General features: G+C 44.4%; 1 protein-coding gene across 5 annotated transcripts in view; it reads left to right on the forward strand.

Annotated features, from left to right (window-relative positions):
- Positions 1–25,304, forward strand: part of PTPRE (protein tyrosine phosphatase receptor type E) — a 109,976-nt gene that overhangs the window by 50,021 nt on the left and 34,651 nt on the right. For 4 of the 5 annotated variants that reach the window (XM_074591204.1, XM_074591206.1, XM_074591205.1 and 1 more), the window contains one exon: positions 20,084–20,193. In XM_074591204.1, the coding sequence (XP_074447305.1) occupies positions 20,091–20,193 (103 nt within the window). In that variant the 5' untranslated portion in view covers positions 20,084–20,090. Of the gene's footprint in view, positions 1–10,359; positions 10,385–20,083; positions 20,194–25,304 lie in introns of those variants that run through there. The other variant, XM_074591208.1, reaches the window with a different exon arrangement.

Genomic DNA, 25,304 nt, shown 5'->3' on the forward strand with positions numbered 1-25,304 from the left:
AGCCGAAGCAGCAGCGTGCTTGGTGGCGAATGAAACAACAATTAAAAAAAAAAAAAATAAAAAATTGGAAACCTTCAGTTCTTGTTTCGAGCTGTTTTCTCTATTAGAAGAACAGAACTCCTGAAACTGGAAGCACTGTTTCTGAGGAAGCTGTTGCTTCGCAACGCGAGAGGTTTAGAGCGCGCAGCTGGCGAGCGGCTGGGTAGGTGGATGGGCGGCAGCACGAGGTTTGCAGGGGCCGCTTGGGCAGGGGAAGGGCCAAGCCCAGGAGGAGCGGGCGGAGTTGAGAAATAAGAACAATTCATTCAGTGGGGCAATAGGGAACACTGTCAGCAGTAATTTTTCTGAAATGTCTTATATTAAATTTCTTTTCGGTGTTCTTTTAACACGTATCTCGGACGATTTCACTTTCACTCCGTATATTGGACGTTCTGCCATTCTCCCACACAAGGGAGATGGTTAACTGGCTCGTTTGGGCGTGTGTGCTATTTATTTTTTTTTTTTTAATTTTGGTTTGGTGTTTTCCCCCACGTGAATTCTTACCAGTCGATCAGAGCATCTTCAAGCTGAGGCTCAATCCCGTTTCTCGCGGGAATGCACACTAACTAGGAAAGTGAGCAAGAGCCTTGCGTTAGAGATGCTGATACTTCCTCATTCACCCCAGAGAGACCGGAGTTGGCTGCGGGAGAAGAGTCCCCACTGCCAGCTGTAATTTGAAGGGGTGACAAATCATCTTTTATAGCTCATCGGGAGCCTGGCTTGGCAATATGAATGTCATTGCCTTGAGGAACGAACATGAATCCATCAATTTGTAGGGCTATAAAAGCGAGATGATGATGATGAATGGGAGGTGAGTCAGGCACTCGGAAAGGACGTCTCCAGCGGTGTGGCCGTCGGTAGTTCGGGCAGCTCTGTGTCTGTTATCAGTGCAACCAGCAGAGATCATGATCATCGTTGGTAGACTTTACTCCAACTCTCGGTATCTTTGATTTCAGAATCATTTATCTGAAATGGTCTTCAGCTGTTGTGTAATTTGAAGGCGATATCTAGCATCATTTTTTTAGTGTATACAAGTTTACAGCTCAATTTTTAAGCTTAAATGTGCAAGTAGTAGTGCTAAGAAAAACTTGTGCAAAGCTTTATCTGTTTTTCTAAACTTAATTTAAAGATTTATTTTTTTAAAAAAGCTTACTGTCTGTATCATGCAGATTAAACTGAAGAGTGCCTGTGTCCTTTAGTAATCCGTAGGTACAGGGAAAATGAGATACACACAGCGTGGGATGTTTCTAGACCCAAAATCTTGCCTGTTATTTTGTTATCGGTACCTCACCTCCTCCGAGCTATCTATTTCTTGGTCCCGTTGCAAGGAGGCTTTGCTGATAGGGTGTCTGTTCGTTAATTCAAGAGTATTTTAAAGCCAATTAGATAACAGAACAAAACATTTGGCGTGTTTAATTCCAATGCACTGGGGGTATATTGTAATCTGCAGGAAAAGGCTGAGTGGTTTAAGCCACTCGTTTGAATACAGCCCAGGTTGGCCAGTTGCTAAGTTGGGCTTGTAAATCCAACTCGTACCAAACGAGGTGTTCCACTGAGCGAAGGCTTCTCTTCGAAGTCAACACAAATTGTCCAACAGAGCGGCGAGAAGGAGAGCAGGGTGGGGGGTGAGTGTGTTTTGAGTGAAAAGCCCCTGTATGAGAAGAGCAGAGTTTCGACACGCTTTGAGAGCCCAAGAACCGCAAGAGCGAGGGCTGTGTGCTTCCTCCCTGGGTGAAGCTTCGCGAGGAATCTCTGCACATTTATACTTGGGGGGGGTTGGTTTTCCTTTGCTGCCGGCATTTATAGAAATGTAGTAAATGTCGAGCTGTAATCCTGGGTCAGCCAGAGGAAAGGAAACATGTTTTTCCCCAGTGATAAAACATTGGATCTCTCTCTGCTGCATTTCAACACATGTCCGGGATCTCACTGCTTTTTCTTACATTAATTCTATAAATAAATAAATAACCAAACAAATAAACTTACAATATTTATTTTAAAAATGTCTTTTTTAGGAAGTTTGCTACCATTGAGCAGTGCAAAACCTATACTTTTTAGATGACCTGTACAAAACTGAAAAGTCTGACCGATTCCTTGCAATCCTGTGGCATTTCTTGGCTGTGCCGCAGGCTGGTGCCAGGGGAAGCTCCGCGGGGCTGCCTTGGCCGGGCCGGTTCCTGGGGGGTCATCAGCAGAGCCCTGCCTGCTCTCCACTTGCTGCCTGCACAGAGATCATTTGGTTTGGCATTTTCTTGCTGATCGTTCTTTTCTTTGAAGAGATGGATAGATTTTTAAGGTATAATGTTACATTAAAAAAACAGAATTTTGAGTCTTGACTGCTAGAAGTTAATATAAGCAGCTGCATGCTCTGTGCTGCCCTTCAGAGATGTTGAAGTACTTTATTATCGGACTCTATTTCCTTTTTTGGTCTTAATGGTGGCGGTGGGTTTTTTTTTTCATTTCCTTTTAAAACAGAGTTGACTGATTTTTGTCCAATGATCTGAACTTAGAAAATGTTCTCTGAGCTCCCACTTACCGAGTTGGGTTTTTTTTTTAAGAGTATGTATTGTGATTTTGAATGGTATGCAGGTGTTTTAAATGGAAATGCAAACGTTTTAAATATTTAAATTGCGCCTTCCTGCCCTGTCCCTTACTCATTTTTCTCCTATGAAAGAGGTTAATTTTTGGCAGAGTGCTGGAGGGGAGCGGCTGCCTGCGCTCCGAGGATCACACCTGCCTCAGGGAGGACATCTCTCCAAAGGGATGACAGTGATTTGGTTTTTCTGTTTTAATATCTTCCGAAATATTTCCATTTCTCCAAATCTGGGACAAGTTTAAAGTTCGAGAAGGCTTCAAACTTTGAAAGATGCTCCAAGGACCAAGCTCAGCGCAGAACTGTTTTCTTGGGTTTTCTTGTGTTTTCCCCGTCCAGTGCTGATCTGAGCCAAAACGATGGAAAATTCACTGCATTCCCACAGAGGAGGTTTCACTGGTGAATTGCCCTCGTGGTCCAGCGTCAGTGCGTCGGAGACGGTGTTACGGGGAGGAGGTGGGAGTTCTTGCTGCAGCTAACCTCCCCAGCTGCTGCGGAGCAGAGCGTTGGAGACCTTGTTACTAATGTAATTTTTCTATCTGGTGGCTTCTCCTGCCTGCATCAGCGTTTTCCTCTTGGGGTTAACTTTTTTTTTTCCCCTAGCTGTTCCTCTTTTATGATACTAATTCTTCTTTTTTGGACTTGAGCAAAGATAAATCTTCTCCCCCCACACATTCCCCCCCCTCCCCCCCCGCCGCCAAGAAACCTTAATCTTCTGTTATGCCGCGAAATGTTGCAGATAGCTTACGCAGGAGGGATTTTATTTTCTCAGGGCAGAAGAACAGCATGTGTTAACGCTTTCAGCACCGGTTGTGGCGATGCTGAAGCTGTGCCCGGGGTGGCGATCTGCCCTCCTGCAGTGAATCTTCAGGGCGTGGGGGAGTCCCGGGGATGCAGGCACTCAGCGTCCCGGGGATGCTCCCCGTGGTTTCTGTGGACAGGCTTGAGTGCCTGCATCCCTGGGACGCAACACGGGCTCCGAGAGCTGCTGGCAAAAACCACACTGCAGGCTTGGATTTTACATTTCTAATAACTCAGAGGCTTGCTCATTTAATTTTAATAGTAAATGCAGTTTCTATTTATTTCTTGAGACTCTAGGCTGTAAAGAACTTTACTATCCCTAGAAATTTGCATTGGTAATGATTTTTTTTTTTTTTGAGATAAATGGCTTCTTAGCAGGCCTAGAACTTAATAATGGATGAGAAAAATCAGATGCAATTCATGTCCCAAAGCCTTATTTTGAAATTAAGCTGCTGCTGTTGATACCATAAATTTAGCTATATAAAGTGAATATATCTGCTAACTTAGGGAATGTCACAGGAAAAGAGAAATACCGAACACCGGTGACAGATGCTGCAACATATATATATATATGTATAATGCAGGCCCAGCTATTGCTTTAGTTGTTAGTGCAGGGGAGCTGGAAGAGCAGAGCGCTGCCGTCTGTCCCCAGGACGGCGATGCCTTTCAAATAAATAATTGGAGTATCAGGCTTTTGATGAACGCTCAGCAAGCAACTAAATATAAAAGCAGATGTTACCCTTGAGTCTCTGGGCGCGTTTCCGTGTGATGTTAGTAAGATACGACACCAGTCACAAAGCAGGTGTTACATGAAATTATCTGAGGCGTAAGTTCAACATCTGGCATAGCTTGCTTCATTAGTTTTGTAATTGTTTCTTACGCATTTAATTTGCCGCGTAGCCTGGCTGGTCAACGGGACGTGCTTTTGGTTGGAATCTGCAAATTGTCGCAAGTAGCGTGTGGCCATCTATTTCCTTAACCTTTGGTTTGGTTGCTGTTTCACCATCACTGCTGTCAGCCTCAGGAGACCATTAGATTGTATGAAGGATAAATATTACGGGTAAACTTTTAGTAGTTAAACTTTTAGTGCTTCTTTGTAAAAAATGAGTAGCTGGAATATACTGTGTTCAGTTTGGGTCCCTGCTGTACAACAAAGATGTGGACAGAGGGTCCAGAGAAGGGCCACCAAGACGATCCAAGGATGGGGAAGCCTGCCATGTGATGAAAGGCTGAGAGAACTGGGTTTGTTCAGCCTTGAGAAAAGAAGGCATAGAGACCTTCTCACCGCGTTCCTGTATCTAAAGGGTGGCCTCAAAGAAGATGAAGACTCCCTTTTTACATGGAAAAGGCGGGGGGTAATGGGTACAAGTTACTCTTGGGGACATTCCAATGGGACACAAGAGGAAAATTTTTCACACTGAGAACAACCAGCCATTGGAATGGTCTCCCAGGTAAGTGATGGATCGCCCAACATTGGAAGCTTTTAAGATCCAGCTGGGCAGGGTGCTGGGCATCTTGTCTAGACCATGCTTTTGCCAAGAAAGGTTGGATCAGATGAGCTTGAGGTCCCTTCCAACCTGGTATGCTAGGATTCTATGAAAACTGGAGATATATATCTATATATACACACACAGGTTTCCTAAGTGAAAGCTGCAGAGGAAAAAAAAAATGCTACAAAGAGGATGGATTTTTGCCTGTTGTAAACTGCAGTGTGCTGTTTTGAAGTTGATGCTTTCTGTGAGCCCCTGGGATGTACCAAGTGAGCGTGGTCCTCTGCTTGCCTCCTGTGATGAGTGGCTTAGTTTGAAGATCAAGAACACCTGTTGCTGTAGCTTTAAAAATAATCCCCAAAGCGACATTTACTGTGTTGTTCTCTTGAATTTTGAAAGATTCTGGTTCATGCTATTGTCAATGTTTGGATAGAGCTGGCTCAGTGTGAGGAAGCTGTATCCAAACACCTCCAGAGAGGGGTGTTTTCCCAGTGCTGTTTGGGTTCTCGGTGGTGGGGAATGCCAGCAGCTTGGTGGTGGTCACTCTTGCATGGCTGGCAGAGGGGGTGTGGATGGTGTATCCTTGCTCTTGACATGGGGGTCCACATCGGCCAGCTCAGAGGTCATAACAGGAGTTGAGAAGCGGTTTGGGCATGGTTATAGGAAATGCTCTGTTCTTAAAGAAAGGGGAGAGCCTGCGGTGGGGGCCTTGGGGAGTGGTGTCTCTTTAGGCATTATTGCAGCTTGAAGAGCAACTGTTTGTCTGCAGGACAGCAAGGTCCAGAGCTGCGCAAGCTCTGCCAAGGAGGCTGCAAAGAAACAGTCCTTGTAAGCAAAGAGAGATGTGGAAACCCACCTGCAGTGTGTGTGTGTGTCAACTGCAGGCATGGCCCAGCTACTCCTGAAAAGGCTGAGATCCTGGTCCCAGTCTGAGGTGCCCTGCCCTGTATTTACTGGTGCCGCCCTGAAGTCCCTTGGCTGTGTCTGCTTGGAAGCATGTGGGCACCTCAGATTCACTGTCTCAGACGTTGGTTGGGCTCTGCTTGTGAGTTTGATCATTGAACTGGTTCAGATTGAAAAAAAAAAATAAGCCTGCCTTCCCCCTTGTTTTAACCTGATTGGTTGGCAGTACGATGTATGGTTGTGTTGGCGTAAGTAGGAACAAGTTGGGTGGTAGGAAGACAAAAGGTATAAGAATATATAAAGCCTTGTGCTGTCAGACCCTTTGTGATTTAGAGCAGCAGTCAGAGGCTGATAGAGCCCCTGGGGCATTGTCTCTGAGCTGTGCCGGTGCGTGCTGGGAGGAGGAGGAGGCTTCATAGAATCATAGACTCATAGAATGGTTTGGGTGGGAAGGGACCTTTAAAGGCCATCTAGTCCACCTCCCCTGCCATGAGGAGGGACATCTTCACCTAGATAAGGTTGCTCAGAGCCCCGTCCAACCTGACCTTGAATGTCTTCAGGGATGGAGCATCTCCGACTTCTTTGGGCAACCTGGGCGAGGGTTTCACCACCCTCAGCATAAAAACTCCTTTCAGTCTTGGCCAACCCCATGCCCCAATGAACCTGCTGGTGGAGGGTGTCAGCCATGTGCAGGTGTGGTGCAGAGCTGATGAGAGTAATTATAAGCCTTGAATCACATTTGTACCATTTTTTTTTCCTCCAGTTATACAGTTCCTAAAAACTTATATTGCAGCAGCAGCAAGAACTACTTCTGCTCGCAGTACATATCGGACTCGTTAACTGCAGAGCAGTGGAATCTCAGGAAGGATTCTGAGCAGGGAGGAGGAGAGGACGAACAGGTTACCTGAAGCAGCTGGTCTGAGCAGCTCGTGAGCTAACTCCAGTGGTAAACCAGGGGAAGGTGCAGTTCTGAGCTCTCTCCATGCCGGCTTTGTGTTTGGGCTGGAGCTCCTGACCTGTCTCACCAGCGAGCTGACCTCCCACGCCAGCCAAGGGGAACCTTTACTATTAACTTTGGTGTTGATGGGGTCCATTTCAATCTTCTGTTTTAAATTTTACCAAGCAATGGAGGTGACCATGAATAATATAAACCCAAGGCTTGTCTGCTTACCTTTTTTTCACAGATCACAACTGGTTTGCCAGGTCAGCCCTGGTCACCTCTCTGGTGCTGCCTCCTGCCCGGAGGGGCTGGGGGTTCACAGTGGGATGTGGGGCTTTCAGCCACCGAGCTCTGAGGACCTGGTGCGGAGGCAGAGAAGTGGAAGAAGGATCGGGAGCGAGCTAGTGCGCTAATGACGGGACAGAGAGCAGTGTCTGAGTTTCCCGTGTCTGGAGACACCGTGAAATCCACCTTTCAACTTGGGAGTGTTGAGCATTGCTTTCGCTGCAGGGACATTGTTTGGGTTTGAATTTCTGCAGTGCAAAGCCGCGCTAGACTTCTGATAAACCCATAAGGTTTCCAAGCCCTGCTGGGCTGAACAGCTTTAAGCCATAGCACTGCTTCCTTCCTTTCTGTATTCCGCCTTCTTGATGTGTTACGAATGAATCCTCAAACATCCAGATGTCATGTTCTCCTTTTCTGCTTTGTCTGAATTTGTAGACAGGGCACACACTTGTGCTTTTGTTTTTTCCCCTTCCTCCCCTTCTCTCCTCCAAAACAAAACACTTTGCTGCTGAAACACAAGCATTTAATCTGGCCATTATGCGGTATATAATTCCTCTCTATGTATTTTCCATCATATATAATTAACTTTTGTTTTCAAGATGCAATTTTAAATATTCATATAGATCTATTAGAAGGGAGCATCTGTATGATGATATCTTTTCTGCAGCTGAAGAATAAAAGGACCACTGGGACGGAACAAAAGGCAACTTCTCAAGTTAATTGTAAGATTTTATTGGTGTTTCACGCCGTTGCTTGAGGGTTTCTCCTGCGAATCAATCGCAGACTGCCTAATTTATGCGTGAGCCCTGGTTGAAAGGCGTCGCGGATTGATTTGCTGACAATGCACAGGGAAAGGTGACCCTAATTTGTGACTTAAGTCTCCAGCACGGGCCTGTTGGGAGAGGGGGATGCTGGAAACCTGCAAAAATGCAAATGCAAATTTTTGTGTTTGCTTGAAAGGTTCTCCATATCTATTCAGTAAAATGTAATTAATTTGGGGTGCGGGTAGTAATTGTCTAGTATTATAAAGGATATTAATGAGACTTTAAAATCAGTTGAGGTGTTTTTCCTGAAATGATTTTCCTGTAAGGTTTTATAAGGAAGTGTTGGAACTTTTTTATTAGTCGATGGTGATTTTTTGGATTAGTGCCCTGCAAGCACTGGGCTGTTCGATAAGGCTCTTCTCCTTCTCCATGTTTCTGTGTTAATGAACTCACTCCTTTGGCGAGCTCGCAGGTAAAATAGTAAATAATCCAAAATAGAGCCTTGCTGCGGAGATCTTTATTTATCTAATATAAGATCAAGAAGGATTGACAATGAATATTTATGCAGCGAGAGACACATTTGGAGATGAAATAGCAATGTAAAATGGCTGTGCCGTAGACCTAATGGTAGACAACAAGTACTTTTAAAATAATGTGATGGTTTTTCTTTCATTTTCACCATAACAATGTTCTGCGCTTTAATCTCGACTCAGTCTTTCATGGCTTGATCCTCTGCTTGGGCATTGGGCAACTGTTAACGCTGGGGCTGGTGCGAGCATCCCCCGGGGACCATGGCCGTGGTGGGGCGGGCTGGGGCGTGGGTGTGTGATGGTGGCACCGGTGGTCAGGAGTCACAGCTGCCCTGCCAGGTGGGGCCACCACCAACCCCGGAGTCACAGCCGCTTCCTTTCTGCCTACTGCTCTGGGCCACCATGCCATGGGGACGGTGGCCAGAGCGTGGGCTTCCTGCTGACTCAGCACGGGGTCCTGCCTGCGCTGCCCGTGCCACCGCTGCCCCTCTCCTTAACCATGAGCTGGAGCTCGTCCTCGCCACAGGACAAGGACGTGCCACCACTGCCCCATCCCTGGAATAATTCCAGGCCAGGTTGGACGGGGCTCTGAGCAACCTGATCTAGTTGAAGATGTCCCTGCTCATGGCAGGGGTTGGACTAGGTGGCCTTTAAAGGTCCCTTCCAACCCAAACCATTCTATGATTCTTTGCCCAGGCTTTTTATTTTAAAGTTGTAACTCATTATCTGGACGTAATTTCTTCTGTGCTGGGTATCTGTCTCTAAAGTGTCTTTTAGGATTTAGTCTCTGATCTAGAATTTCTAGCAATCTGGGGTAGAAAAGGGATCGACGGGGCAAGGCGAGGTTAGCAGGGAGAGCCCAGGCAATTTATAAACCTCCTCTGCCAAAAATAAGCCGAGGCCTTTTCTCCCACCCTGTCTTTGAATAGATTGCCTCCTCTTTTTGCGCTCCAAAAGCTGGGGTTTATTCAAATGCTCGGCAAAACTCTCTCCTGCGCTGGGGAATGGGGGCCAGGGGAGCGCCGGCTCCTCGCTGATTATAAGCTTTTCTGTATATAAAATTGTGTGACCGGCTCATGATACCGCTAATAGACACGAAATATTCTATTAGCTATTTCATAAATTCTGCGATCAGCAGTAGTTAAAGCATATATTGCTCGCTTTCCGTAAGTTGTTTTGCTAATGACTAAGAGCAAGGCCTAGTTCTTAATTTTCATGCGTGCGGCCCAGCGTTGCAGAAACCGCTGCTGCAACTGGGCACGTTAGCAAAAAGGAAATGGTGAAAGTGGTCATAAAAAAAGGGAATAAGTCGAAGCCCAACTGCACGGTAGAGGTAAGAAAACGTCAATAAACTGAAAATAGTTTGTTCTTCCTGTAAAAATGTCATACGACGGAGACTCGCGTTAGAGGATGACCTGACGAGCCTGCAGAAATATTGGCATCTAAATAGTGCTGACAACTAATTCAGCTCTTTCTTTAGCTCAGGAAGCACCCTTTAGCTCAAGAAGTACTTTCACAGCACCTTTTGTGCTTTGTGTGGCAGCAGTGGGTTGAGAATGGCGGCTGGCGTGTGACACGGAGCATGGACAGCGGGTAAGGTAAGGTTATCGGGCTGGTGGCACCGGGACGGGCACAGGTGGAGGGATGGTGGCATCGAGCTCCAGGATTAGCCTTTCTGGTTTCCAGTTTCTGCCTCTTCTGCTCTGGCTGAAGCTGTCCCGCAGTGGAATTTGGGCTCAGACCTGGCGTTTCAGGTCCAGGTTGTTAGTGCAGCGAGGAGCTCCCTCCCCAGAGCTGCAGTTTGAGGGCAGGACCCCACACCGCTGTTAAGACGCGAAGGAGGGCATCTCTCCCTGGGACCAAAAAGAGAAGAATCAACTTCTCGTGATTTTGCTGGTTTCTGAAGAGACTTCTGGTTTTGTGGAGCTGACGTCGTTCTGCTCCTTTACAGCTTGTACCTTGACGAGATGACTGCCCGCGGTCGGGCTTAAGTGTCACTGTTGGAAATGGTCCTTGAGGGGTTGCGCATATGAATGCTGAAGGTAAGTGAAAGAAGGTAGGGAAGAGCGGTGGCTTAGCTCTCCTTCCCAGCAGAGGATGCTCAGCACCTGCCCTGCCTGGGGACCAGTGGGGAACAGGCAACCAAACCCAGCAGGAGCCAGCGCCGCGTGGTCACGGGGGTGCAGGGAGGGGAACAGGGGCTGCGACATGGGAAGGGCAAATTTTGCCTTCAGATGAAGTTGGGTATTTTCAAACTAGGTGGCTTGTGTGAAATCCTCATCTGAGAACAAGCTGGAGCCATCTCTGGGTTTGTGTTTGGGAGTCTGCAGGGGCCAGGAGACGTGGTGTGAGTGGGCAGAGGGCATTACGTGAGCCCACTGTGGGAAGGAGATGAGGAGGAGCTGGAGGTTTCACAGGCAGGTCAGCTTAACTCTGTTTCCAGGAAAAATGCCAAAACAATTAAATATCAGTAACCCCCTGGAAACTGTTGGAAAGATGTGTAGGGAGTGACATGTCCTGTCAAACGGGTCTTTGTCCTGTGAGAGTGTAACATGTCTTACGGATTCCGTCAGAACCTGTAGATGTCGTAGTGGGGTTTTGTCCCTGCCTCAGAGACAATGCCCTCGCAGAAGCACATTAGGAAAAGATGGATGTGATGAAACCGGTGCTTTTAGAGCAGCTATTAATTGGAAGAACTCTACCCTGAAGAGTGCAGGTGTGTGGCCTTCGCAGCAGCCTGGAGGTTATTATGTATTGTGTCTATTAATGGCTCGGCTTGCATGGGAAGTAGGGTATTAATGGCGCTCAAAGCAATCTTGACTAATTAGGGAAACATTGTGGAGAGGACGGCGTGCAAATGCAGAGCGGTTGCAAAGTCTGAAGCAGGAGTCATCAGCTGCACCGTGCGTGTGGGTGAAGTAGTTTGTCTCCACAGGAGAACTTGGGAGAGGACCTGCCTGATCCATCCCATGTCACGATGCATAAAATATATGAACTGGTGAGATAGTGAACGGATGGTACCTCCGTGTTTTGGGCTGCTGAGGCCTTACCCAGAGCATCAGGACTTTGGGAAGGATCACGGGCTGCGAGGGTCCAGAAGAGAGTAATGAGATTTGCTGGGGTTTGGAAGTGTTGTGCTTGGAGAGGCTGAAAGAATTGCTGCTGTTAATGAGCTTACAATTATATATATTATATATATATAACATAATGAGTTATGGTTCAAGGGAGATACCTGTCTTCAAGTGTAGGAAGCTCAAATGGGAATAGTTTGTAATCCGTCTCTGCGGGTGGGGGGAGAAGGATCAGTGGGCTGACTCTACACCAGGAAAAGAAAATTAAAAAAAATAAATAAAAAGTGAAGGACTGTGGAGTACAGAGCTGAGGGATGCTGAAGAACTGGAGATTTGGATGCAAGCTTCAGACTACCGTGCCAAGAACAGGGTGGGTACGGTCGGTCCAGCCTGTGGTGAGGAAACGGCCTCGGGGACTCAAAAAGGACCTTTTGCTCCACCATATTATTGAGCACTTTGCAGCTGTATTGGTTGTATTTAAAATTAATCCTCTTGCAGTTGTGTAAACATCTAAATAAAACGTGACTCATATTAATTAATAATACCGAAATCATGGGAGTTATCTTAACTTCCTCCTTAATGATTAAAGCCTCAGTTCATGACAAAACAGGTATGAATCTTTAAAAGATATTTTCTCAGGGGATTTGTTTAGTTAACGTAGGGATTTGTGTTTGGGTGGTTTATTTATAATTGAGGGAGCTACAGGAATTTCATTTATTTTTTCAGAAATATTTAAACGCTTTTCCGTACATTAGGTGAGAAAGTTGTGAAATAGCATCCTCAGTGCGTTGACTTTGGAACCATAACTCCTGGTTATGGCAGTCTGGGCTTGAGAGGCAGACAGACAGACAGACATCCATAACGGTACTCATCACATCTGACGATAATGTTGTGTCTACAAATAGTCTAGTCATTGCATCAGCCGGTGGGGGACTATTTTATAAATTATGATGTGCGTGCTGGCTTCATCCGGATTAATTATACTTCATTTATTCTGGTTAGTGTGGACTGGCTTACCCTGGCTCAGTTAAATCACTGCGGGTCTCAGTGCCGGCCGGTGGAGGTGGGTTACGACTACTTCAGAGATGCGCCTGCTGAGGCTGCTGTTCGCTGCGGAAGCTGGTCAGAGAACTGCAAAAATCTGGCAAAAGAGTTCTTTAAAAAGTGTTGGTGGGTAAATGTACATCTGTGCGAGAGAGACCAAACCACGACAATCATCTGAACCTTTTTTTTTTTTTATTGCAGCATGGAAATACAGTTTTGAATTCAAAAATAATTTTCATATCTCTCTTCCTCTGAAGTTGTAGTTCCTTCTCTTTTATCTTGTATGCTCTTTTCCTAGTTTTTAATTTCTGTGATGTACAAACTGACTATTCCAAGTCTGACCTGTGCAGTTTTAAATATGATATCCCAAAATCTTCACGGCCCTTTTATTGCTTCATTGAGAGCCACTCGGGACAGCACGACAAAGAAGTTTCTTTTTTTTTTTCCTTCATTTCCAGAACTCTGGGGCTGCAGATAAGCCATCTGTGGAATACATGAGCAGGATACCCGTAGGTTTCCAAAATGAAAGCTGTGGTCAAATTTTATTATGTTCCTGGGCTTAAACACATCTAAATGTGTTTAAATACAGTTTATCACATAGCATATCTTCATAACTGCTTTGAAGCTAATCCTGGCGAGCGATAGCACCAAAAACCCCAAGCAAAGAGACGCAAACAGATCGCTATCATTCCCAACGCTGCTGCCTCCTGGTCCTGGGTGCGTTTGGGGAATCCGATTGATTGAAAAATCTCTCACCATTTTTAACGTGGCAAGTGTCACTTCGTAATGGTGGCATGTCAACCCCACTGTCAACACTGTCATTTAATCCTGCTCAGAGCGGACCTGCTAATGCAGTGCTTAATCTGCAGGTGACAACCAGTGATTTATATTCACCGGAGATCCCGGCATTGCTAATTGGAATGGATTTGAGCTAGCGTTAGCCATGGGAGACTGGGCTTTGCGACTTGCTCACGATACTGAGAAAGACAGATAGGACCAGCTATAGCGGGTCAGTAGAATTAAAAAATTACTATTACAGAAGTGGTAAATTTTGTCTGTGTTGTTATGTGTCTTTAAACATCACTTTTTTGAACAGACAACGTATTTTCTCTATAAATCCTTGATTAAGCTGTATGTAGTCCATGAATGCGTGGGCCATGGGGATTGCTAGTGCGCTCACCTGAGAAACTGGCCTCTGGCACATCGGAAATGCTCGTTTCTCGACTGTCTGCTGTAAATTTTTGTCACACGCGTACCCCGTGCTGCGTACGCTGACCTCCTCTAACATCAAAATGAAAGCAAATGCAATAATTTGTCTACCTGAATTGGAGACGAAGTGACTAAGCAAGTAGGACAGTCTATCAAGCTTGATTATTCTAAATGGGAATTCATTTTATTCAGTTAATTGGTACTTTGCCTCGCTCAGGCTCTTATGTGTAAGTGATTATTCTAATTTGTACTTTTTTTTAATCTAATTATTTCCATCTCCTTTAAATGATCTTTGTTGCAGGTATTCATGTAGAATACATGAGGAATTGTTATTGTCAGATATAATTTTTTGAACGGTTATATTAAATTATAAATGATTTTAAATATTAGATATTTATCCATAAATTCTCTTGCCGTTCCTGACGAGATCAGAAACAAAGCTTGTTATTTATATGTAGAAAAGACCCAATAGTGAGTGCGCTGTAGACAGTCCCATAAAAAAAAATACATTTTTATGATGAAATTCAACTTTTCATCGCGCGGTGTTTTCAGCCTTGCCTCTGAGGAACAGCCGTGCAGCGGAACGCGCGGCTGAATTTCGAGGAATGCTTCCCAGGCAGGAAGGTCCCTGCCCAAGTTTCTCACGGGGTTGCACTGAACGCACGCCCAAACATCTCAACAAATACCTCAAGTCCTTTTCTTTTTTATACCTGGTATGTTCATTTTTTCTAAAGCTTCTAAATTGTAAAGCAGGTCAAAATATGGGACTTTTACCAAAATTCTGGAAATTTGATTTGGGGCTTAAAGTATAACTCCAAGTAACAAATGGTTATTGTCTGGTTACCCCAAATGAGAGGAATATCGAAAAGCTGTTTCCAGCTGATGCCCAGTGGAACTAAGCACAGGGGCCTTTGATGCCGGCTGCCCAAGGCGGGGACGGAGAACCTGGACTTTCTCCAGTTGTTCTGTAAAAACATAGAATCGTAGAATGGTTTGGGTTGGAAGGGACCTTCAAGCCCACCCAGTGCCACCCCCTGCCCTGGGCAGGGACACCTCCCACCAGCCCAGGTTGCTCCGAGCCCCGTCCAACCTGGCCTTGCCCAGTACTGCTTTCTTACCTGCCTTATGACGTAATGGTGCAATAAAGTCCTGACTAAAAGTGAAGTCACGCAAGAGCTATTCCAGTTAAACTGTAACTCGCGCTGCCTGGGAGGCGGGAGCTGCTCCTGGTGCCTGGGGTTCCCAGCCTGGGTGGGGGACAGACAGCACTGTCCCGGCTCCAGGTAGGGCAACCCCCAGGAGAACACAGACACCGGGGCTAACGGCTCTCCAGAGCGACCAGCTGTGTTTGAGGGGTTATCTGCAAAAAGCAGGCAGACCAAAAGGAGAAAAGGTAGAGTAAGGAGAGAGAGGATGGCTTCCCCCCTTCCTTTTTTAGAGATTTTTTCCTTCTTTTTTAAACTATCAGTCTTTTGGGGCAGGCACTTGCTGTTGTCATGGCCAACGTCCCAGGTGCCAACGCATTTGTCAACCTACAGTGACAATGCTTTCATGTCTCTCATTTTTAATCGTTTTTTTTGTGAATTGGTAATGCTTGTCCTTTAGAATATTACTTTTTTTAGCATGACAAATCTGGGGCATGACCTGAGCTGTGTGAGGCTAAAGCCTGGGGGCAAAAAACCAACACCCAACAGTCTCTCCACCGTCCTGGGTGTTAGATGGCATGTTCCGCTGTTTTATTCCTGCTTTAGGAGGATGCAGGGAATGGGTATCTATTTAACCCGCTCTGAAGTAGCTCGTGCATCAGGCTCCTTGAAAAAAAAGTCAGTGTAGGAGCGTTGACAAAGGTTTTATTGGCTTGTTTTCTTAAAACCCAGGTTTTATTCTTAAGTTGTCAGGTCAGATGAGGATTCGGTTCCACAGCCAAAATAGAAAATTAGCGTGTGTACTAATCTAGTAATCCCTGAAAATAATGCAGTTTTCTCGGGTTTCTCCTGGCTCCTGAGCCGATCCTTGCTCGATTGCGTTGGATTTGAAGTGCTCTGTCTCCTTGGCAGGACTCGAGTCAGCTCTTCAATGTTACAGTGATTTTTTTTTTTTTAGATATTTTTTTAATTATTATTTGTGTCATGGTATCAAGTTCCCTGTCGGACATAGAGGCGTTTATCTATAACAATGCGGACTTAAAACTGGTTGTAACAGGAATCTCTGGCACCTTTTTAAGGCTTCGGATAACCAGAAATAGCTAAGAATCGTTCACTACAAAAAATATTGTTCTATGAAGTTAAAGTTTAAGTGCTTGAAGCCATTTACCCACACGTATCCATGAAATAAAAGCTGGAGGTAGTTAGATATAAGTAGATAAAAATGCATTGTATCGCACGCGGTTATGAAAGCAGTTCCTATTTCTTTTTCCAGGCGGACAGCAGTTCCCTTACAGCAATCCGTGTAATAAATGACAGTGAATGCCTTTACCCGGATCTTTTCCTTTCCGATTTTATCTACGAGAGGCTTCTCTTGTAGTACAGGGTTATCCTTTCTTGTTCAGCGGTGCTTTTCTACCTGCCTGCTCTCTCTGGAGAGGAGTTGTTATTATTTTTTTATCTTTTTTTTTTTTTTTTTTTTTTTAGCAGACACTATCATGACATTGTACCTCCTTGAGGATGGAAGATGCTGCTGTGCCCATGGCGGTGGAGTTTTTTGTTTAAAAAAATAATAAACAGATAGTTGAGGTCCTGTATGTCAGGTACATAGAGAAAAGCTTACAGTTATTTTACGTTCTTGCCTCTTGCTCTCCTCCCCATCCCCCCCAGTGTGAAGAGGAGGACTGGGTTGTATGGAGCGCTTGGTCATGCCAAGCTTGGGCTCTTGCATCTGCCTCTGTGCTGTAGCACCTAAAATTTGCTATGAGTTTTAATCCTTATTTTCTTTAGCAAGCAGGAATACAAAGTGCTTTGGCCAAAAATGAGATCCCGGAGTTTGCATCATCTCTGTAGATGTATTGATTTCTGATTGAATTGCGAGGCATCGACCGTATACTCAAGTTATACTTTATCGTGTTCAAGAGAACAGATAGAAGATCTCTGGCGTGGGGTTTGGATCTGTAAAAAAACCCCTAACAGTAGTTTTGGGAGGAACGTTAGTGTTCCTTGCACTTTCCAGTCTTTTGTAAACCTGCCAGCAATTTTATTACGTTGTTTGGGTTTGGTTTTTTTTATTAAGGAGCTGGCTGTGTTTTCGCAGTGAGCGGCTGAACTCGGCGCTGCACTGAATCCCGTCCAGCAAAGCCGCTGGCCGCCGCCGCCAGGATTCATTAGCCCAAAGGCCATCGGATTGGAGCCGCCTTTGCCAAGGGTGTAAAGCGTGAAAGTTGAAGTGCAGCATTCGGCACCTCGTTCCTGGCAGTGCCTCTCCCTGTTGATGCCGCCCTTATTCTGGCTTTGCTCCAGATTTCCAAATCCTCTTCCTTCCCTTCCCCTCCTGTCAGTTTACGTGAAATGCTGCTGCGTCTTCTGAGCTTCCAGCGTACTGGTGCTCCATAATGCTGACTTGTTAGATTTCGGAAGGTTATATATCGTGCGAAACACAGTGTAGCCGTACTGGGTTTTATAATACAGATTGCTCCCAAAATTACACCAGATTCCGCTGCGGGTCTTTGTTTTGCTGAACACAAAAATTCCCGATGACTTGCAGGTTTTCAGGGCAGGCGATTCTCTTTAAATTTTGGCATTTCTTTTGTTTTTAAATACAGGCTGTTGGGTTTTTTTCCTACGACATCTAAATATTAACTTCTTGCTCAACTCTTACAATGGATAGACAAGACTGAGAAAATGTATTTGTTTAACTCAGCCCAAGTCGGTATAAGAGTTCATATATAAACTTCATGTGTAAAACTTTATACCTGATAGCCCAGGGATAAAACTTCATATCATTGGTGGCAATACGGTCCCTTACTATGGCGACTCTTGTGCTAAGCTATAAATGGGTTTGATTTTATCTAGTTAGACCTGGATAAAGAGATTTCTCGAAGCCGGAGTGTTTTGGAGTAAGAGGATGGGTCTCCTGCCGACAAAGCTGGGTTTGGTTGTCAGACCAGGTCTGCATGTGATTTAACACTGATATGTTTTGCAATAAGCTATTACATATAATTAGTTGTTTAATCCTAATAAAGGCTAGTTCAGGGTTACCCTGGCTGTTGACTGAGCCTGTTAGTGTAAGACATCAAGGCTGCTTTAAATTATAAACAGTCGTAGAAGGGATTGAATGAGTAAATCTGTCAGTAGAAAGCTGGACTGGGGAAAAAAAAAGGGGGGGGGGTTTAAAAATGTAAAGTTTGATGCTAATGATACTTCTTACTATTCTTTCTTCACTTGTTTATTTTAAAGAAAAAAACTCAGCTACATCCATTGAGCTTCCAAAATGTAAGAAGGGAAGCAAGAATAAAGTAATGCTATTAAGTGTGTGCTACTGTGTGAAACATTTATATGCTTTTTTTTCCCTCCAAAAATGTATTTTGTTTGTTTTGTTTTTTTTTTTTTACTTTCATGTTCATTTTTTTTCTTACTCCTGTGTTCTCATAACACTCGGAAGAATTTAAAATAGCATCCTAAAGGCAATGGATAGAAGGCATCCTACAATCCCTTCTGGGAGGGGTTGCCCTGACCGTGCTGTAGCTGCTTTCAGCGGGCAGAAGGGCTGCTCTGTGTCTAACAGAGCCTTGACAAAGCAAACCAATGATGAAGTTAATAGCCGATGAGATTACTCGCTGCCCTTCCTTTAAGGGCCTGTGTGCTCCCTAAGGCAGCTGCAGTGCCTGTGCCCGGCTTGGCGAGAGCCTCCCTCCTGCTGACATCCCTTCGGAGCACGAGAGAATTCATTTTTAGCTCTGTTTCCTTTTTTAAACAAAACACCAGGCGTGTGCTGAGTTCGAATTTAGTCCCAGGTATCGCGGAGAGGCTGGGAATAAGGTTCACTTCTGAGTAACACACGTGAGAATGACAAAAAGGTGGTGTGAAAGCTGTTGTTACAAAAGTTTAGGGTTTTTTTTATATATATATATATATTCAAGTTTATCCAGAGATTATTTCTGGTGGATTATCCCATTTTATGTTGAAAGGAAGGATTTTCTAATGATTAGTCTAATGACTGCCAAGTTCCTGCATTTTTTTTGTCTGTTGTTAGGCAGCACTATATAATATCCTGTGGAAATTGTAATATTGAATGTATTATACTGAAACATCGGGGAGCTTTGTTGTGCAGTATTACGATGGTTAGAATTTTAGCAATGGGAGTAGAGCCACCATCTGGATGTCTTCTGCCATTTGTGAAATACAGAAAGTAATGTTTGTGTGTTGTGCCAAAGAAAATATTTTTAAATCAAGCAAGGAGGGCTAATGGCTGAGATGGCAGCCTCTCATAATTAATATGTTCATTAGGGACTGGATAAATGTACAGCAAATTAATACCAACATTTATTTTTTCCACAAAGACCTTGATTTAGAGGGACTAGAGTATTTCTAGACAAGCTCATTTATCTGCAGCTATTGATTTCCCTGAATTTCTCTATAGTCTTCAGAGCAGCAGCACATTCTCATCGCACCTTTTCTCTAACCTTCTCTACATTGGAAGTGATTTTCTGGTCTCATGAAACCCGAAATTCTCTGTATTTGGAAGGCTTTGGTGAAATGCTTTATAGCTCGCAGACGCATGGCTGTGGCGCATGTGTTCTCCAAAGGAATTATCTCCGAAGCATGGAGTGTCTATAGGAAATCAAGGTAGGGTAAGGAAACTCCAAAAAGGTGCTTGTTACAGGTAATTTAAACTTTGTGGTTGTTACGGGTCTGCTTGGTGGTAAAAGCCCGCCTGGTCGCCGGCCGGAGCCCCGCTGCTTCTCCTCGTGCTCTTTGCAGAAGGAATGATACATGCAGTTACGGCAGCAACCACCAAAAATGCGTGGCCAAGTTCTGATTTGCATTTATTCTCAAGATTCCAACTGCTGGTACTTAGCGGTTTTTCTTCTTTTATATCAAAATGACTTTCAGACTCCTTGCCTCAGTGTCCTCAGCTGCTGTGCTTTACTGATGCAGAGTAGCTTTTCTGGCCTGATTTCTGTCATTGTCTTTGAACGATGGCTGAGCGTTATCTTCCTGTTCTTGGATTAGTGTTGGACTGGTCGGGTTAGTTCTTGGATTAGAATTCTTCGTGAATTCTGAGTGCGCGCAACTGCTATTTTCCTTTTCCCTCTGCATCAAAACTGAAAGTTAAATGATAAGGCAATGGGAGAGCATAAAGTAAGTTTGAAAACTTTCGTCATCTAAAATAAACATTGCTTTCTCTTTTAGCCTTGTTTTGATGTAAGGAGAAAACGTAATAGGAATTTGACCTGAAAATATCTCTTTTGCTTTCATTTTCTTTTAGGTCCAGGATGGAACATTCCTGCTCGCTCCTGCTGCTCTGTGTTAGTTTTCGGTTTGCGCAAGCTTTACCGCCCAATGGAACGGAATTACCAAAACCAACAACAACAACAAGTAAGGGCATCACTTAATTTGTAGGGATGGGAGTGGGCGTGGAAGGGGACTTCGGGTGAGGTCCCCCTGGTGACATAGTCCTGGATATTTTTCCAGGACTTTGACCCCACTAATGAGCTTGCCAGATGACCTCTGTATTTGATCTCCATATGACTGGTGCTGTGCACTTTACTTTCTCTTTTCCATGTGTGGGAAATGCACAGGACAGCTTTGGGAGAGGTAGAGAAACACAGGGTATCTCCTCCTGCCTGGGCTGCAAGCTCTCCATGCCCCAGGGTTTCCCATCATGATGGGACCTGGATTCAGATAATATGAAATAAAGAAATTGTCAGTTAGACAACAGGATGAACATATTTAAAAACCATAGTTCCTCATGACGTTTAGATGTGTTCTGTGTTTTCAATTGATATGAGCTAAGGCAATACTTGAGGAGATGGACAATAGTGCAGGTGTCCTGCATAAGATTCAGTCAGGTGAAAAATGGAAAAGCCTTTTTCAAAGACCTGAGAGCAATCTTGTACTCACTGGTCTACCACAGCATCTTTTATTCATCCTCATTTCTATTTTTGGAATTTCTTCCTCTTGCTTCAAGCCCTACTACAACTACGTCTTAACACATTACAGTCCTGGAGAGGGGCTCCTTCAAGTCAAATAAGGGTTCGTCGGGTTTTTCTATTTCAAATACTGATTCTACTATGATGTTCTCTGATGGGATGATATATTTCATTTGCACATTGTCTGCATCTTTCATAATCCTAGCTATCTTCGAAATCCCTGTGACAGTGCATGGTGTTTGTCAGGCAGTGGTTCCCTGTCTACGTGGTGTCAGTGAGTGACACCGTGCTCGCATCAGAGGGGGAATTTGCTAAGAGATAGCTGCTGCCTCGACTTGTCTGAGAATGTTGGAATTGTTCAGCCTGGAGAAAAGAAAGCTCTGGGGGGATCTTATAGCAGCCTTCCAGTATCTGAAGAGTGCCTACAAGGAGGCTGGAGAGGGACTTTTTACAAGGGCATATAGTGATAGAACAAGGGGTAATGGCTTCAAACCGAAAGAGGGGAGATTGAGATGAGATATTGGGAAGGAATTCTTGGCTGTGAGGGGGGTGAGCCCCTGGCCCAGGTTGCCCAGAGCAGCTGTGGCTGCCCCATCCCTGGAGGGGTTCAAGGCCAGGCTGGACGGGGCTTGGAGCAACCTGGGCTGGTGGGAGGTGTCCCTGCCCAGGGCAGGGGGTTGGACTATATGATCTTTAAGGTCCCTTCCAACCCAAACCATTCTATGAAAATCTGAGGCTGGAGAGCAGTGGAGGTGCAGCTGAGCACTGCTCTGCCCGGGCACAAACAGACCAGGGTTAGGGAAGCATGCGGCTCTACCATTAGGAATGACAGTCTTAGTGTCGTTTTGCTTAGGCCTTTCAAAGTGAACACGTTGCTAATATAAACAAAAATTTAGCTAAGTAAAAAATTACTAATAAATGGCTCTGCTGAAATATTGTCAAGTAGTTTTCAGTACCCTGCTCTGTGTCTGGCGCCTGAAGCAGGAGAAGAACAAGGTACTACTCTTGGTCCGAATATGGAAGAATATGGGAATTGGGAAAGGGAAGTAACTTGTTTGTTGTATCACTTCCCAGAATTTTAATAAAATTAGTAAAAAGGGAGTTTCTCCATAGGTGCTGTTCGTCTTCAAAGCTTAATTCAAAATTGTGTTGAATTTAAGTATGGTAACATGGATAAGAGTAATCTTATCGTGTGTCTTTTAATTAAATCTTAATTTCAGTGATACGATTTAGAAATGATTAGTACGGCTAAACTGTTTTTTGCTAAATATCAAAGCCTTTGTTACTTGCACTGCTAAGCAAAGAAGAGTTTTGTCTGACAGGCAAGTCCGCGCACACTGAAATTGTGTTGCTGTATAGAAAGTTCCAAGATAATAGGATTATCAAATACGTTTGATAGCCATTGAACTAATACAGTGTTTTTAATACAAAAATAAAGATTTTTGATTGAAATATCAAGAAAAGTCCATTTAAAAGAATATGAAAAGGACTGAGGGATACTAAAAAAAAAACCCCAGCTTTCCTTTTGCATGCTAATCTGGTGAATGATCCGAAAAGATAAGATGCTTTTGATTCTGAAAGGAATAGTTACAATTTACTGCATGTCATTATTTTAGCTGACTTGATTTTTTTAAGCATTTGTTGAATTAAAATGTTGGGTTTATTCTTATTTTAAACACGGATGCCTAGTCTGTATGGCACAGTTTTTCAGCACTGCTGCCATTTTGCTTCCTACAAGAGTACCACGAAATTACTGCCCTGAAATTTCCCTTTCATTAAAATCCGAATATTCTGGGGTTTATTGCGTTGCCATTTACTGGAGAAATTGCGCTGCCGTTTACTCAGAGTGCTCAACTGTATTAAATAACTATAAACCAGGATTTATTTGTTTGGATTTGCATAAATAAATGTCTATTTCAAGTAGATAAAACTTTAAGCTATCAAATATGCGTGACAGACTATTTATACGTGATTCTGTCTATAGCATTCAAATAATTTCTGGTTACTCAAATATTAGTTAGTAATCCGGTATTAATCATGGTGAGGATTCTTTTACTTCCTCTTGTATTTTTACTTGTTAAGTATTTTAAATGCGAAAGCAGCCTGGGAGTTGCAGCAGTAAAGCTTTTAAGTCCTTTCTAAATGTTTAAATTTCTTTAGTGTTTACTCGATGAATATTTCATGGGTTTCATGCCCATCTTTACAATTTGTTTCTTTCCACTACCGATGTATTAATGTGCGGAGGTAATGAATTTATCAGATGAGTGGGGGGTTGAAAGGCCTCCCACAATGGTGCAGCTTTTGATGCCCTACTTCTTGCTGGTTGAAACTTTCAAGAAGTTCGTGGGTGTCTTTGAAGGGAACTGAAGCGATGTATAGAAAGAATGAAAATGAAGCCTTGCGATACGATAGCCAGAAGTGGACCCAGGCACGGGGACTTTCACGCTGGGCTCGCGGTGCTTCTTTCATGTGGAAAGTGAGGCATCATCAGAAAACTGAGTTTTGAGGAAGGAGGCTGGCTCGTTTTACTTCGTATTTAGAAGCCAAAGGGATGCTTTGCCGGTAGATACTCAATTTCAAGAAGTAGTTTGAAAAGCAAAACTTCAGAAATAGGTGGGTTTGGATTTGGGCTTGGACTCGATGACCTTCAAAGGTCCCTTCCAACCCAAACTATTCAGTATTGCGATGACGGGGGGGGACCGTGCTCAGTGTGGCATTCGGTTCTGGGATGGCAAATGCAGGCACGATTCTTGCATTTGCTGCTGCTTGCCTTCTCGCGTACTGCAGGCTATGGACACTGGTTTGTCTCCCCTACCTGTCTTTTTCCTTTGCCCGCCCTTTACTTATTTTTATTTAATTTAAGTTTCTTTTTCATATGTACCGAACTCATCTCCTGGTTATCAGCTGCGTATCTGCTTCCTCTCCGCAGCCAAGGCACAGCGAAGCACAGTGATTTTCTGCAGGGTTGGGGTTTTCTCTTCCAAAACCAGCATGAGCAGGCTTAGTCTGGACTTTGATATCCCCGTTGGCATGGGTGGACTTCTCCTGCCCAGTCATCGCAGCAGAAGTTCAGCGGGACCTCAAGGGGACAGGGTGACTTGGTGAAAACGAGAAAGGAGGAGAGGTCTTCTTTTGTTGAGTTAACTTGGAGGTTTTCAGTGTGTAAAAAGCACACACTGATGTGTAAGAGGCTTAATTATAATAAATAAGTCGCTGTCAAATCTGAACAGAAAGTTCAGTGAACAGAAGTTAAGCACTTGCAGAATTGCAGAAGTTTTTACCCCAACAACAAAAAACAATTTAAATACTCTGCTACTTACCCGATACAGAAATTTCAAAAATGCCTGTGTCCACAAAAAGTGCTAAGGACTACCCAAATGCATCGCTTGAGTGTGTCTTCACCTTAGCATCGGTCCAAATGGTGGCATGAGGACAGCCTGCGCCACGCGCATGTCTGCACTGTGAGTAACATCCCAGTGCCCCCAGCAAGGCGGTGACAGGAATGGGTCTGTGTCCCATGGCTGTGTGGGCTTTGATGAGCTGGGCCATTCCCAGCAGTTGTTCTTGGTGAATTTTGAGAGTTACCTGCTCTGTGGGGTGCGTGAGGAGCGTGGAAAGACTACAGTAAAAATTGAGGATGCTTTGTTGCCCTTTGAAACGTGAACAGGTGAAGGAGTGATATGGAACATACTCAACACTCTCATGCATCATAGATTATCTGGTCTGAAATATCCCCTAAATTACTGTGTGAGGTCTTGCGTGGCCACCAGGCAAGCTGCCCGCAGAATCTGATGCAGACTGGACTGAGCTCTTCAGCAGAGACGTCCCGAAGAGCTCCTGTATCCTGCACTGGGGGATGCCTTACTCTGACAGAAGTTGGGTGTAAACACCGACATTGTGGTAAACTGGGAAGTGTTTGGGTTTGTGCCTGCAGGTGACAAAACAACTCTGTTAAAATTTGACCAGGATTCTATTCATAATCATATATTTTATAAGGTGGCACTATTTAAGATTACGGGCGCTGTTTGCCATGTGATGGGTAAGGTCTGTGTCAAGATGTTGTGACAGCAACTCTTCATGTGAAATAGATGTCGGAGGAGGCTGGGGTCCTTTGCAAGGCTGGATATCTGAAACAACACTTCTGACCCAAAGCAGAGGCACGTGTCGCTGCCCAAAAGCCTCTGGGGTCAGATTTGACTGAGCACCGTTTAAAGGACACTTGTGTGTCTGCTGAAGGGACAGCAGAAATGAAGGATGCACGCTGCAAAAACCCCACCTGAAATCGAACCCAAATAATGGGTGAGAGCAGTTTAGTTTTAGTTTTGGAGAGGCGGAGGGTTAAGTTCTCTGTTTTTTGAAAAGAATGCTCAGACCTGTGAATAAATAGAGCTTGCTGTGGGATTTCTCCTGTGATCAGGTAAACAATCTCTCGTCTATTCTTTGTCAGTCGCCAGAATAATTTCAGGTACCTGACTTGCTATCTAGAGCAAACCACGCACCTTACCTTGTTAGCTTGCTTTTGTGGGGGAAGAAAAAAGTGGTTTAATCCCACTTTTA

The sequence above is a fragment of the Larus michahellis genome, chromosome 6 (genome assembly GCF_964199755.1).
Source record: "Larus michahellis chromosome 6, bLarMic1.1, whole genome shotgun sequence".
Classification (NCBI taxonomy): Eukaryota; Metazoa; Chordata; class Aves; order Charadriiformes; family Laridae; genus Larus; species Larus michahellis.